The 16,352-nt window shown below is 34.9% G+C and overlaps 1 protein-coding gene across 1 annotated transcript; it reads left to right on the top strand.

The window, feature by feature from the left end:
- Positions 1-8,217: 8,217 nt before the first annotated feature.
- On the top strand, positions 8,218-15,868 carry LOC132617149 (uncharacterized). Its single transcript, XM_060332088.1, has 7 exons — positions 8,218-10,943; positions 12,422-12,512; positions 12,729-12,886; positions 13,009-13,060; positions 13,169-13,251; positions 13,566-13,659; positions 14,873-15,868. Exons 1-7 carry the CDS (start codon positions 9,351-9,353, stop codon positions 15,481-15,483), a joined length of 2,682 nt encoding a protein of 893 aa, XP_060188071.1. The 5' UTR covers positions 8,218-9,350; the 3' UTR covers positions 15,484-15,868.
- Positions 15,869-16,352: the final 484 nt, after the last annotated feature.

A 16,352-nucleotide genomic window follows, 5' to 3' on the forward strand; every position in this document is an offset into this window, starting at 1 on the left:
AAATCACAATTGAGGCGGTAGATTAAAAGTCACTATCCAATTAAATCCTTGTTCTTTCCTCCACTAATTTAGGAGAAATCGCTTTTACAGTCTATTATAATATTTTTTAAAATTACATAATACTAGTTTTTTTTTTATAGGAAATCAGTAAATAAACACGTGAGATCTATTCCCATGGAGATATTTTTTAAAATTACATTTTGTTGTATTCAAAGTTGTAACTAGTTATAGGAAATCATTTCTTCTGCTTACTATGTGAAAAAGTCAGAAGGGTATTCCCTTTTGAGGCATCACTAATCAACGAAATTAAACTAAACTTTCATTTACTCAAGTATTAGGCTAAAGAAACGTTTTGTATAATGTGGCCTAGTGATAAATAAAGAGTGTTGAGATCATAGTTCTTCGATTTAAACAGAAGTAAAAAAGCATTAAGTGATTTTTTTCTAACCATTCAAGTTTTGGTGAACAAATCTAATTATTGGGTACCCGAATTGTGGAGGTAGAGCAAGTACCTCGAAATCAGTCGAAGTGTGAACAAGCCAACTTGGGCTCCACAATTATTAAAAAAAAAATGTTTACTCATATAATCACGAAAACTAGCAGATACAAAATGGGCATCCTGGTCATTTCATTCTGGTATGTCCACTCACCTCGTCCTTTTTTTTTTTTTTTGGTGAGTTGTATTAAATGACCACTCACATTATAACACAAATGTACATCTAAGTCTAGAGCAAGTACACATTAAGTAAAAATGGTCCCCATAAAGCAGTTGGATTTGTGGAAGGGTCACACTCAACTTTGTTTTTTCACAGCAATGGGCTGGCCACATTCGGACCGTAACTTACAACTTTTAAAAGCCCAACTACTTTGGTAGTGTAAAATATCTGCACACCTAATTGACCCCTATTGCCTCAAAATTGATGATCCCTGTAGACACACACACACATTGTAGACAAAGCATGCATCCCTGCAAAATTCTTATTTATTTCATTGCGTCTTTTTCCTCTTCGCCGCTCAATTAATTATAACACATGCAGTGTATCAACAGCTCTGGCGAACATTATGGAGTTGAAGTGGATCTAGGACGGATTCAATAGATTTCTGCCTTGTTTTGAATATCTTAGTTCCTAATTCTGTCTTTCCTGTTATGCTTACATATCCATCTTAATATTTCTATTTTTGCTACTTTTATCTTCTGAACGTGTGAGTTCTTGACCGATCACTGTTAAGTTTGTGGGCCTGACTACGGAGGTTGCAGTGGCACCCTAAAAAACTCTAGGTTTAAGGTTTTTTGACAACCGATATAAACTTGGCTTTTTTGTTGTATTCAGTAATCATCTTTTATTGAAAGAAAAAAAAAAGTTGTGATTGACCGTGTATTTTCTTGCCCTTGAGAGTTTCCCATGTAAATTGTATGTTCTTTCATTTTCATTATTAATTGTTTTCTCACAACCAGCCCTCTACCTCATACAACATAACATAGCTAGTCGAACAAGGCCACTTTATTAAACTTACCTTTAAGTCTTCCTGACACATTCAATTTTTAACACACAAGACGCCGGATATGAATTTCCATTGCATCCACCCCACTCCAATACGATGTGCGCGCATCATCTTTAATCTCTTCACTTCTTGGGTTATTGATCAAGATACTTGAAGTTTCTTCTCAGAGAGATGACTTGTGTATCAATTTTGATTTTCACATCTGCCACGTGAGTTACGTATCACTGGACTTACATTCTTAATACTCTATCTTAGACCTGCTCAAACTGAGTCTAAAAGGGTTAATGTCATACATTTAAATTACAAAAGTTATTTATTTATTACTAGTAAACATAAGAAATACGTTTGAATAGTACATGAATGGCTCACCTCTGTTCTTACGAGACCCGGCCAACTCAGTCAATCTCCAGGTCCCTAATGAACGAGTCATTCACTTTTGTTTGATCAACCAATGGCTATAATGACCCTCGCGAATTGCTGACGTCAATCGATGACTGAAATGACTTTCAACGAAAGATTGCCTAATGATCTCTTCTGGATTCCATCTCACTCTCTTTCGGTCCGAAGCCGATAGGAAGTGAAAGTCGCTGAGGTAAGTTACAGTGGCGGAGCCATTCAACCGAACACCCTTCATCGAAAAATTATACCGTGTAAACATGTCAATTATTACATATTACAGACATACATTACATATTCAACACCCTTAATATATAAATTATATGAATTCGAACACCCTTAATAAAATTTCTAGCCCGCCACTGATCACTAAACACAACTTTTGGGGGCAAAACATGGTCAAACGTGTTCCTAGCTAAGCCTAAAATACATCTAGAAATCACTAATATTTACAAGAGATGGTTATTGTATCCCACTATTAGGCAAATATATTGACTTTAGAGAAACAGAGAGGAATAATTAATAACAGGAAACAAAAAAAAAAAAAAAAAGACAATGACTAAGTCCCCACGTTATAAAATAAAATCCAACTGATCAATCTTGCGAGTCTTCTTTCTTTCTATTTTCAAAATTAAAAAAAATCTTCGTCAAGTGGTGATATTTTCGTTGCAAAACAGCTGGATCTCAAAGGTGATCAGTGATCACGGCGTGCTACATGGGTTGATTTGTAATCTTTCTTTCTCTTAAAAAAAAAAAGATACATATATATATATATATGAAAGGAGGTGCTATAGTTAGCGCTTAGCACGCACTACTGTTCATATGACAATCGACATAAGATTTTCTACCAAAGAGGAAAAAATGGGTTCTTCCACTTGTAGACAAAAGTTATTTATTTTTAAAATAAATTAATTTTTAACTTCATTATTTTTAATCTTTCTTGCTCAAAAATTTTATTAAAACACTCTCCGATTCGCTAATACCATAATACTATAATTAATAGTTACTGAAATATATAATTTATAAAGAAATTTTCCACTCTGACAAAATTACAAAAATAAAATAAAAATTATTATTCATGAAAAATGACTTTCATCCTACCAAACATGAACTTATTAATAGATTACTTTGTAAAGCATTTTTTCTCAATGTGCCGAAAAACCCCTTTTCAAGCTGATAAAATTTGTTATACATTTTCACTTTTCATCCCTTTTATATGATGATGCCATTTTCATTCTTGTGTTTTGGAGAGTAACACATAAAGTCTTCAACAATATGACGTTTATTATTTTTCACCTTTAAATAACATGCTTAACTTGCAATTTTAAGTCTTTAATTTTTCTCTCTCTCTTTCACAAAGCTTACATGAGAGTATAGAATGTTTTTTAGTTGATAAGTAGTGGCAATGACTCACGAGGTTACACAAAAATAAAATGAGCGGATAACTCAAAGATACAATAAGAATCACATTCTTAATTAAAATGGACTTAATGATGGTACATCCCCCAAGCCTAATGTGTATTTCGTCCATTATCATTCCAACAATTTATTAATTTGGAGTTTGCTGTCCTCTTTATATCTTCTCAATAATTAATGTTCATCGAATAATACTTTGTCACTTCACATAATTAAGTTGAGTTGCTAATTACAGACCTTAGTACCGTAACAGGTGAATTGATTTTTTCTGTAATAATTTACTCCCTCGGTGTCAAAAAGATTTGTCCCCAAATAAGTGTCACCCAAAAACTGCAAGACAAATTGGCAGGCGTTCCACCTATGCCCTTAACATTAAAGAAATATTCTTCTTTAATATGCTCAATTCTAAAAAAAGTCAAATAAATAGAGATAAAACTACGTATATATACATGTTAAGAAGAAATATTTCGAAACGTGACGATAGTTTTCCTTATTTACAAAACATTACGATATTTTACGAAACATGACGGATTTTCATATATTTTTTGTTTTTTATTTTATTTTCAAAAAATAATTTAAAAAATATATATATTTTAAATGTTTAAAAAAACAATTATATATATACAAAGGCTTAAAAAATTACCTCAAATTTTTGTGTATGAAATGTGTATGTGTAAGCGTTATTTTTAATAGAGTTTTTCATACACAAAATGTGAATGAAATTCTAAGTCTCGAGCGAGATAAACACATTTCATACATAAAAATTTGAGTGTAATGTTTAAGCCTTGATCGAGATATACACATTTCATACATTTTTCATACACAAGATTTGAGCGAATTTTTTAAGCCTTGAGCAAGATATACGCATTTCATACACAAAAATTTAAGCGATCATTTTAAGTCTTGAATGTTGTATCAAAGTTGTATACAATGTTATTGTAGTTATATTAATTTTAGAGAAATCTAACATGAACTTTATACATGAAAATGTGAATGAAATTCTAAGCCTTGAGCGAGATACAAATTTCATACCGTTTTCATACATATAATTTTGAGTGGATTGTTTAAGCCTTGAACGAGATATACACATTTCATACAGTTTTCATACCGTTTTCATACACTAAATTTTGAGCGAACTTTTTAAGTCTTGAACGAGATATACACATTTCATACATAAATTTTTTAGCCAAAAAAATATATATATATTTAAAATATATATATATATATATATATATTTAAAATATATATATATATATATATATTTTTTTTTTAAAAGTATGTTTGTTATAGGGTTTGCAAATAGAAAATTATCATCACGTTTCATAAATATTTCTCTTTAATATGTTTATATATATATAGTTTACCCTCTAATAAACTCTACATTATATTTATTGATTTATTAATGAGTGCAATTTTTGTTAAGGACTTATTTTGGGACGGAGAGAGCAGTACTTTTGTCTTACCCAACCAGCCTAATTGGCCTCTTTAAATCTCATTATTTGTCTGGTACTGTTAGTTAATGTCATGTCCCTTTCTTAAATTTTTGTGTGCACTTTGTAAATTTGTTCTTTTCGATCTCTAATAGACGCGAGTCAAATTTACAAAATAAAAATACAAAAACTAAATAGCCGTTCATTCGCACAATAGCCGCATATATAATATATGTATATTCATATAAAATAAGTTCATAACCGTGTAATTTCAGTGTATAATCTATGTATAACAGTTAGGAAAGTAAACTGTGAATTTGACCGGCTATTTGTTAAAGATCCCTTGAAGAATGAGCTTTCTATCATATACAAATACAAATATAATAAAAATAATTTTACACTATCACATTATCTAAAATATATTCATAAACCATTTATTAAAAAAAGTAAAATTATCACCTAAGGAAAGACAATATCAACATAATATTAATGTTAAATCCATTAAACAGTAGTGTAGTAAACTGTAGTTTTGCCCTTTCGTGGTATACTAGCGTTGATCTCCTTCGAGATCGAAAGAGAAATTATCAGCCACTAATTCATAAATACATTTATGAATTACTTAGTTATTTAGTGTTTAAAAAAAAAAAAAAAAAAAAAAACAACACCAAGAGACGATGAAGATTTGTCGCTTCAAAGGATTAAACAGTCGTTAATATAGTTTTATCCTAGTGGAAAAGTTGAGATCCCAAACCTTTTAACATTTGTGGGTTTATATATTCTTCCTAATAGCTGTATTTTATTAGTTTACCATTCGTGAGAACTGAGAAACTACAATTTATTTACATTATATTTTGAAAAAGTTGTAACTCTATTGTTATCATTGAAATAGTAGATAATAGTAGTACTGCAATAAAAATAAAAAAATTGAGCAAATTTATAAAATAACCTCTAAACCATGGCCTTTCATGAGCATAGTCTTTGAGAGAATTGAATAATAATGTGTCAAGCTCTAGAAACGAATGCCAAAAAAAAAAAAAAATGATATTCCATTGATCATAATTTTTTTTCTTTAGTCCAAAACTTTAATTTATTGTTAGTAATTTAGTATCCTGTTGAATCTATATGGACCCCTTGACTGTACTATCGTTAAAAACAGATTTTATTTTTAAAAAAAAAAGAAGAAGAGGAATTAACATGAACCTTTAGTATATTCCTAAAGTTGGGTAAACATGCAAATATAACTAGTGTAAGCCATTTTTCCTTCCTTTTTTTTTTTTTTTTTTTTTTAATTTTTTTTTTAACTTTGCCTTTATGCTCTGTTTCGAATCTAATACATGGAGTATAAACCAAGAAGGAGAACTGACAGTAAAGCATAAAAAATATTCTTTTTGGTTTCCAACTCGGTATTCGATAGTTACTTTGGGTCCGATTAATTTGATTTCGTGTCGGAAAGCCTCACTTTGGATAGTAAGATAATTCTTATCAAAGGTAATTTCATTCTCGAGCCCATGGGTGGAGTCACTTTAGGCGAAGGGTGGTCAGGTGCACACCATTCGCCGGAAAAATACACGATATACATAGGTTTAATGTTCGCTATTATGAGTACATATTTAATTTTGCACACCCTTCGCCTAATTCCTGGCTCCACCACTGCTCAAGCCCAGACTCGAAACTTTTTATTAAAGATGAACGAGTAGTTACCACCCACCATAATCTTTCATGGTAAAAGATAATATATTGCATAAATCAAATTTTAATCTTATTTGGACTGGGGATTTTTTCCAGGAAGAAAAGTAAGGGAAACAGACCATCTTTTTCTTCTTTTGACTTTAATAGATGAATAGTGTGACTCTTGTTTTGACTAACTTGAAGATGTATGCACTAATAAATTCCATATTCTTCAATCTCTGTGGTCTCTCGTACATTGTTATACTCGTTTTCGTCTATAAATTTTAACTTTTACATTAATGTAAACGGTAAAAAAATCATAATATTTATCCATTATTTAGCGTCAGCAAATGCAAACATGCTTATAAAATAGAGTTATTACACCTTCATGTTGACATTGAGGGTTAAAGCTTATACTTATAGGTTGCAATTTAATAAGATCTAATACACACTTTGTAATTATAAGAATTAGGTGTAAGGTTCAAATCTTATTAACAACTTATCTTATCTCTCTTCTTCTGGTTCATTCATCGCGAGTCGGTTTTTCTTCAAAAATAAATAAACAAATAAAAATAGTATATAATTGTAAAAATGTGCTCGGTGAGTGCCTCAGTAAGAGCCCGTTTGAATTGGCTTATAATTGCTTATAAGTTGTTTTCAGCTTTTTAGAGTGTTTGACTGACCAACTTAAAGTCATTTTGTGATTGAAATAAACCCAAAAAAATAATTGAGCCCGTTTGGCTTAGCTTACCTAAAGCAGCTTATAAGCTGAAAACAGCTTATAAGTTGCTTTTTTTAAGTCCATCCAAACAGGCTCTAAATATGGGTTGAAAATAATACAAAGAGAATAAAAATAACTTTAGTGTTGTTTAATAAAACAGGGTAATTATTTATCCAAGTCTTGGTAGACAAAATAACTCAATATCCTCGTGAAATTAGTCGAGTAGTGGGTAAGTTGGGTTGGATTAAAAGTATGCAGTCAAATTTCTCTATAACAACATGTCACTATAATGGCCAAATTTTTTCGGAGCAAACTTTTCATGTTATGTTATAATTATATGTTCTAGTATATAATAAGTAATAAGTATTTTATCTATGATAGCTACTGTCCCTTTGCAAACTGCTTCATCATGGCTTAGTCGCTTTTGTTATTTTCATTTCCATATCACTTTGAATTTCTTGGTCATATCTGACCTCTTTTTATGCTTTCTATTGAGCCGAGGGTCTTTCAGAAATAGCCGTCCTACCTTGGTAGGAGTAAAGTCTGTGTACATGTGTACACTCTACCCTCCCCAGACCCCACGTTGTGGGATTTCACTGGGTTGTTGTTGTTTGTTGTTGTTGTATATAATAAGTAATAACATTTCGCTGTAACAATAACAACAACATACTCAGTGTAATTCCACAATGGGGCTCTGGGAGGGTAGGATGTATGTAGACCTTACGTCTATCTTTCGTGGGATAGAGAGATTGTTTCCGATAGATCCTCGATTAAAAAAAAAATGTATCCGATGCAGAAATGTAGAAAAGGAAAAGAGACAACAAAGCCTCAAATGGACAAAACAAATGTAGTAACAGACAACATTTCGCTACAGCAACAACAATATATCAGAACAAACGATATTGTTACAGAGAGATTTAACCGTAACAACTTTGAAGAAAAGCCAAAGCTTGAGCCAATAGAAATGCATAAACAGTTTAATCCACCATATCCACTAGATATTACTAAATCAAATATAACTGCAGCGTATAGTCTGGTATAAATTTTAAAATTATCCATTATCACAGCATACCATTTGTCCTCAAAAAAACACACATAACCCCACCTTAAAACCCAATTAAAAAACGTTTACTGTGTTTTCCGGCAAAATAATAATAACAAAGCTGCATTTCCCAAAAACTCCCTAACAAACACAGCTACTTCACAACTCACCACACGACATCATCATCTTCTTCTTCTTCCTCTTTACCCCATTACAATGGTCTCTTCTTCTTCTTTAACTCTCTAAATAATCATCCACCATATCATTAGATCTGTACAACAAACAACCCCTTTTCCAATATTGTCCGATCTCCCCCATTTTCCCAAAATCCCCGCACACCAACTGTTTGTGTAATTGTCCCTTTGAAAGAAAACACAATACTCATAGAATCATTTGAACTTAAAACCCCCCCAGTTGGATTAAGCTGGAGATAATTGTGGGTCATTTTCATTACCCATTAGATCCGAAAAAAAACCCACTTTCAATACTGTTTGATTTCCCCATTTTCCCAAGAAACGCACACCAGGTGTTTGTGAAATTGCTCCTTTGAAAGAAAATACGGTACTCATAGAATCATTTGAACTTAAAACCCCCAGTTGGATTAAGCTGGAGATAATTGTGGGTCATTTTCATTACCCATTAGATCTGAACAAAGACCCACTTTCAATACTGTTGGATTTCACCATTTTCCCAAAAAACGCACACCAGGTGTTTGTGAAATTGCTCCTTTGAAAGAAATACGGTACTCATAGAATCATTTGAACTTAAAACCCCCAGTTGGAGCAATTGTGGGGCATTTGATTACCCATTAGATCTGAAGAAAACCAACATTGGACTTGTCTGATTACCCCAAAACGCACAGCAACTGTTTGTGAAATTGATCCTTTGAAAAAAAAAAAAAAAAAAGAAACTCGAAATCCCCAGTTGGATTAAGCTGGGGGTAATTGTGGGGCCTTTTATTGAAGTTCTTTAATCACGCATTAGATCTGAAGAAAACCCACATTTCAATACTGTCTGTTTTTCCAATTTTCCCAGTTTCCCAAAACGCACACCAGGTGTTTGTGAAATTGCTCCATTGAAGAAAACACAGTTTGAAACCCCCAGTTGGACTATTAAGCTGGGGGTAATTGTGGGTCATTTTAATCATTTCCCTAATGGGAATGCCCGTAAGACGATGAGCAAAACTACAACATACCAAGAAGAAGAATTTCACGACTCTCTTGACCGTTTACTATCATCAACTAACACTTCTTGTTCTTCATCTCCTTCTTCAGATAACGAAGAAGACGATTTAAAAGATCTTAATTTCAACTTTGGTCCCCCAAGTTATGATGTTTGGATCTCTGAACCCTCATCTGTTGAAGAACGACGTATTCGTTTACTCAGTCAAATGGGTCTTACCCGTGACCCGACCCGACACAGACCTTCGCTTTCATACTCTGCTGCTGCTGACTATGATGCTTATGATAGACCTGAGGGTATTTTTGGCAGATCGGTTTCAGCAAATCATTTGAAGTGTGGTGAGGGTATTTCTAATAGTATTATTAATTCTGAAATTAGTAGTGTTTGTGGGATGGGACGATCAAAATCGGATAGTGATCGTAATTCCTCGAATAATTGTTGTTGTTGTTGTTCGAATTCAGTTCGTAAAGATACTGAAATTGTTTCCATGAATTCTAGTTCCTTGTCATCAGTACAAGTAAATAAGGTCAATGGGGTTGGGGTTGATGGTATAGTTGTAAATAATAACCGAAATCGTAGTAAAAGTCTCAGCGAGGATCTATTGCGTAATGGCAATGGATCCCCGAAAAAGCCACCCACAGGAAAGACGAAAACTGATGTGCACAATAATGAGGTGGAGGAACGGTTGGAATCTAACGGAGATCTTGGAATTGAAGAGCAAGTGTGTACAATAAAGAGTCTTGATGATGGGAAGGAGTTTGTTGTTAAGGAGATTAAGGAAGACGGGACGTTGAAAAAAGTCAAGGAGGTGGGTACAGGAAGGCAGTTGACCATGGAAGAGTTTGAGATGTGTGTTGGGACTTCACCAATTGTTCAAGAACTAATGAGAAGGCAGAATGTAGAGGATGGGAATAAGGATAATTTGGATTGTAATACAAATGAGGATGGTGAAACTGGACCCAAGTCGAAGAAGAAGGGAAGTTGGTTGAAGAGTATCAAAAATGTGGCTGGTGCTATGACAGGTTATAAGGAGCGGCGGAGCAGTGATGAGAGGGATACATCATCTGAGAAAGGTGGCAGAAGGTCGAGCTCAGCAACGGATGATAGTCAAGATGCTTCTTTTCATGGGCCTGAAAGAGTACGGGTTCGACAGTACGGGAAGTCGTGCAAAGAACTTACAGCACTGTATAAGAGCCAAGAGATACTGGCACATAATGGGGCTATTTGGACCATCAAATTTAGTTTGGACGGGAAGTATCTCGCTAGTGCTGGTGAGGACTGTGTAATACATGTCTGGCAGGTTACTGAATCAGAGAGGAAGGGTGACCTATTGCTGGATAAACCAGAAGATGGGAATTTAAATCTCTTGCTTTTGGCGAATGTGTCTCCCGAGCCAACTACAATGTCACCAAATGATGGCCACCCGGAGAAGAAAAGAAGAGGAAGGTTGTCTATAAGTCGAAAATCAGCGAGCTTTGACCATGTTTTGGTACCAGAGACTGTTTTCGCACTTTCAGAAAAGCCTATCTGTTCATTTCAGGGCCATGTGGATGATGTGCTTGACCTCTCATGGTCCAAGTCCCAGGTTAGCTGGCACTCTTTATTTTTATCTTGGACACTTTCTGGACCCTTGATTTCCCTACAAAAGAATTAAGCTTTTTTCACATTCCTTGATGTTAAACATTTCGCCAATGTGAATATGCCAATGTGAAGTCGTATGTACCTTGTCAAATATCTTTTGATACTACCTATCAAATAACAATATATTTGAACAGTTAAGTCCATATGAGTACATGTCTTATAATAGATGAGAAGTGGAAGCTGAAATTTGAATTCTAACAGAATAGAGATGATTCTTTTGGTCAGATGGCAGATAGTGTTTATATTTTATCGATTAACGTGTTCCACTTACCTTCTATCCCCCCCGAGAATCGGTAAAATTTATTAAGACTTGCAATCCATTTGCTACTGGTTCAAGTTGACAAATAAATATTCAGGGTTAAAGTTGTGTGCTGAAAAATAGATTTCTGTCATTGCGGATCTACAGTATGCAACATCTTTTACTTTACTATGAAAGAGTTGCTGAAGGTATACGAGGGTTGATTCTTCTTGTGGTCTAACAGAATGATATCACGAGTTACTTCGTCTGTGAGTACACAAGAAAACGAAATGAAGAGTTGTTTAATCTCTTTACAAGATGATAGACAGTGGCCGGGCTCTACACTAGATGCCAATCTATTTGCCTGGAGCTGTATGAGCTTGTTAACGAGTACAAGTTGTGCTTCTTATCTGACCCCTTCAGTTGGAGGGGAAAAAAGTAACCCTATCTTTTATTATAGTTGCTTTGTCTCACCCATTTGTAAAAGATTGATACCAAATAGCAGACTACCAAACCTTGATTCTATCCACCCATAATTCAGTATCTCATGTTAAGCTTTCCCAAGTTGACTGCCAGTTAGCACCTTTTCAGTTACTAGTTTCTTCCTTGTTTATGACATGAGCGAATATCTTGTAATGAGAATAAATGGCGGTATTCTAATGGACAGAAGGGTTGATCTGGCTGGTATTTATATCAAATGGGTTATGCTGTTGTGGCTTGTGCTTGTCTTTTTTTTTTTTTTTTTTTTTTTTTTCCGCTTACATTAGCTCACACCTTTTAAATTAAATTGTATAGAGAAATCTGGCATATTTGGATTGATACAATAGAACCACTTACTTTGCACCAGTTTCTTCCTCGGTTCTGAGAATATTATCCAGATGACAATAACCGTTAAAAAATATAGATACTTTTATCGGGATAGCAGTTGTATCGTTATAGATGCTGGATGATTCTTAAAAGTTGCATAGTTCTTATAAAAAGGTGATTCGTTAAAGTTGAATAGTTTAATGGTTTTATAAAATGACTCCTGATATTTGTTCTGATTGGTGGGAACCCTTGAAACATCTGTTCCTGTTGGTTTCTAAATTTGGGTTGTTGGAGCCACAAGCCAATTATGTTCATTGGATTAATGAGCTAATTATTGTACTTTTTCTCTGATACATTCTATCACTTCACTTTCACAGCATTTGCTTTCATCGTCAATGGACAAAACAGTGCGGCTTTGGCATTTGTCTAGCAACTCTTGTTTGAAGGTCTTCTCACACAGTGATTATGGTATGTCTATCGACTCAAGCTCTCATTTTTTCACCCTTCTTTTCCCCTGGGAGAAGCTTTTTTAGTTTAATGAACATGACTGTTAGCTTTTGTTAAGAATTTCAAAAGAACAACAATGACCTAGAAATTACTTCAGATAGATGAACATGTAGGCCGGAACGTCTTCACTAATTGACTGATTTTAGTGTGCTCTTTGACTTGTTTTCTTTGATGCAGTAACCTGCATCCAGTTTAACCCTGTTGATGATAGATACTTTATCAGTGGGTCGCTGGATGCTAAGGTTCGCATATGGAGCATTCCCGAGAGGCAAGTTGTTGATTGGAATGATCTGCATGAGATGGTCACTGCCGCATGCTATACACCAGATGGTCAGGTGAGACTGGTAAACATAGTGCTTGCAGTGGTGTTATGTTGAACCAACAGGAAGATGATAAACGAGTACTACATTGCATCCTTCCAATTTAGTTGCCAATTTCTTTTTATTGTTGTTTGAAGGGTGCATTTGTTGGTTCATACAAGGGGAATTGTCGTCTCTACAACACATCAGGTTCGACTTGTTGTCCTTCGTGTTTCCTTGTTCCCCCTCCTTCTCATCCTGCTCTAGAGGAAAATTAAGCACTCTTGATGCTGATATTTTGTGCCTCTCTGTTTTCAGATAATAAACTGCAGCAAAAAGCTCAAATCAATCTGCAGAATAAGAAGAAGAAGGCTCACCAGAAGAAAATTACTGGCTTCCAGGTAATTCTTGATTGGCTGTTGTTAGATGAACTGGTTTTTGCCTTGGTTGAACTTTACTACCTCTTTTTCTCCACATATTGTTGTTCCAAAAAGTCAAGAATGCTTTCCCCCTCTCATGTTAACTGAAGATTATGGGGCATAATGTGTGTATTCACGCATTTCTTTCAAATAACTTCAAAGTAGCCAGTTCCTGGCTAACTCCAAATAGGAAGTAGGCGTTAATACGCAACAGATGGAATATTTGCTTTTGTCTGGATAAATTTACCTTTTGACCTTCGCAAATTCCTTAGTTGCTGATAATTTTAAATGTACAGTTTGTGCCAGGGAGTACATCAGAAGTGCTTGTAACATCTGCCGACTCAAGAATTCGGGTGGTTGATGCTGCTGATCTTGTTCACAAGTTCAAAGGTACATTGAAACTGCTATAATTACCTTATAAAGCTGGTCGGTTGCTGAATGGAGTTCATAGTGAGTCCCACTTGACCGATATGACAGTCTAAAGCTGGAAAATCAGGCCTTTTTTATAATTCAATTCCACCTTATGGACACAATTGCGATCGCACTGAACTTGTGATGGCTTGTAGAAGCTGCTGGGACTCCCACCTTGTGAAAGTGCTTGCACGTTTCTATTTAATGTTGAGTGTCTCATTCTTTGTTACTTTCCTCTGAAAAATCTGGGTGGCAAAGAATGGAAAACAGTAAAAAACTTATCTATATTTTTGTGTTTTTTTCTTAGTTTGATCAATTATAATTTGAAAATCTCATATGCTCCAACGATGATTAGTCATTTTCCATTTTAACAATCAAAAAAAGAAATTTCTATAAAACCAGACGGAAAAACATGATGTAAGAAGGCAAGAGAGAGAACACTGAATGGAGAATGCTAGATTTTCAATTTCTTACATTATCCGGCTCCATAGCTGTTCTGAAGAGATAGCGAGTTATTAATTAAAGTTACAGCATAGCTTTATGTTAAAGATACTATTTATCTACATAAATAATGGGTATTGTAGGGGATAATAATTAATTAATTAATAATGGATGTTAGTACTGTAGCTCATTGTATTGGGAAGATGTACAAGATTTAATAACTAAAGTACTGAACTATGTAGGACAGTTATGGCATACTCTGCAAGTCTAGATGCTTTTGCTTCATGATTTGTGTCAATCATTGCTTTAAATTGAAAAAGAAAGTTGTCAGTTTATTGGTCTTTACCTGTTTGAAATATTGAATTGGGCTATAGATACTATAAGGATGAATTGTGCTCAAATTCGAAATTGTGTAGAAAAGATTAATAATTCTTTAGAACTTAATCAAAAGGATATATTGGGTTTAATAATTGCTCCGGACCCTACTAGTTAAGTATACTATAGTCGCTATCTAGTCTTTTTTCTTTATAATGCATAGTCGTTATCTAGTCTTCATTCTTCTGTGGTGCTGTGTGATCCTTATGTCCTTGTCATTCCTTTAAACTGAGTTTATAATAAACATTAAGGAACCAAATCCTTGGTCTTTTAGATATATTGGAATTGTGAGATGTTTGTCATCCTACACATTTTTTCAGTTTTAATCCCCCTTTCCCCGCTATCCTAGTAACTGAGTGAGTACCACCTATGACAGGTTTTCACAACACAAACAGCCAAATCTCAGCTTCTGTGTCTGCTGATGGTAGATATGTGGTCTGTGCCAGTGAGGACTCGCATGTCTATATCTGGAAACATGAAGGTGATTCTCGGCCAAGCAGGAATAGAGGTGTTACCATTACGCAGTCATATGAGCATTTCCATTGTCAAGATGTTTCAATGGCCATTCCTTGGCCTGGCATATCCGATAATTTGAGATTTCCCGGTTCCTCATTTGGGGAGGAACAAAATGGTCATGCTGATCGTATCGATGAGGCGTCCACTGCCAACCATCCGCCAACACCCATTGAAGAGAATGGCACTGAGTGCTCACCGCTAGTATCTGGCTGTAGTAACAGTCCTCTTCATGGGACTTTAAGTAGCGCCATGAACAGCTACTTCTTTGATAAATTCTCAGCAACATGGCCCGAGGAAAAACTCTTGTTAGCTACTAAAAATCGTAGCCCTCGTGTCAGTATAGATGCTAGTGTTGACTACTCCAACGGTTTAAACCAGTCCAAGTCTGCCTGGGGTTTGGTCATTGTAACCGCAGGTCGAAGAGGAGAAATCAGGACTTTCCAAAATTTTGGACTACCAATCAGAATATAGAGGACCAAACAGGAAGTCTCGGAGAGTTGATATGATCGCGATTCCACGATATATGCTGCTACAGCCAAAGTTTGCGAATTTTGTACAGATATTGGTGAGATTTGTAATATTAGTGATTTTTCTTTGTTCTTGTGATAGTGCCAGTGTATCTGGGACTATAATAGGAGTCTGCCTGATTAGGCACTGTGAAGGGGACAAAATGGGAGGTGGGGGGGGGGGTGGGGAATAGTAGATTTATCAGGATATGGGGATAATATAGAAGCCCAAAAAAAAAAAAAAAGGGCTACACCTTTGGTTAGAAACCGATGGTTTTTCTGTAATCGGCAATTGTAGAGTTGAGAATTGTGAAAGTGTTTATTGAAATGAAACAAAATTCTTTGAGATTCATTCAACTTCAAGCTGGCTATGTATACAAAAAAGTCCTGGAGCTAGAAGTTAATGAATTACAACTCTTGTTCATCCATTGGTAAAAATATAGAGAAATGTATGTTAATTATGTAGTCATTCTTCGTTATTAAGATTGTCTGCCCCTCTTTTCCGCCCATTTTCTCTGTTGGCTTTGCTTTTCTTGTAGCTGGTGCGTAATGCCTCTTTTGATGTGCTTGCTTTGAGCTTAGAATGCCTATTATTTAGTGCTAGTGGCTTATCACCATAAGGTCACCCGCTCAATGATTACTAGGTCGCAGGAACCAGAAGCTAAAAGAGATCCTTAAAAACTTGTTTCGGGGAATTGGCCAGACTGGGTCATTTCTCTAGAACCATAGCTAAAGGGTCGAGGAAAGAGCCAGACCGTGTCATTTCTCTAGAACAATAGCTAAAGGTCTTACTCCACTTGGATTTGGAACCTACATGCTAATACTCACGATTAC

The sequence above is a fragment of the Lycium barbarum genome, chromosome 11 (genome assembly GCF_019175385.1).
Source record: "Lycium barbarum isolate Lr01 chromosome 11, ASM1917538v2, whole genome shotgun sequence".
Classification (NCBI taxonomy): Eukaryota; Viridiplantae; Streptophyta; class Magnoliopsida; order Solanales; family Solanaceae; genus Lycium; species Lycium barbarum.

What these genes read in the sequence shown, in the direction of transcription:
- LOC132617149 (XM_060332088.1), top strand. Translation starts at nt 9,351, where the DNA reads ATGAGCAAAACTACAACATACCAAGAAGAAGAATTTCACGACTCTCTT. An exon ending in GCTATACACCAGATGGTCAG is followed by an intron (nt 12,887 to 13,008) that starts GTGAGACTGGTA and finishes TGTTGTTTGAAG; the next exon opens with GGTGCATTTGTTGGTTCATA. An exon ending in TCGTCTCTACAACACATCAG is followed by an intron (nt 13,061 to 13,168) that starts GTTCGACTTGTT and finishes CTCTGTTTTCAG; the next exon opens with ATAATAAACTGCAGCAAAAA.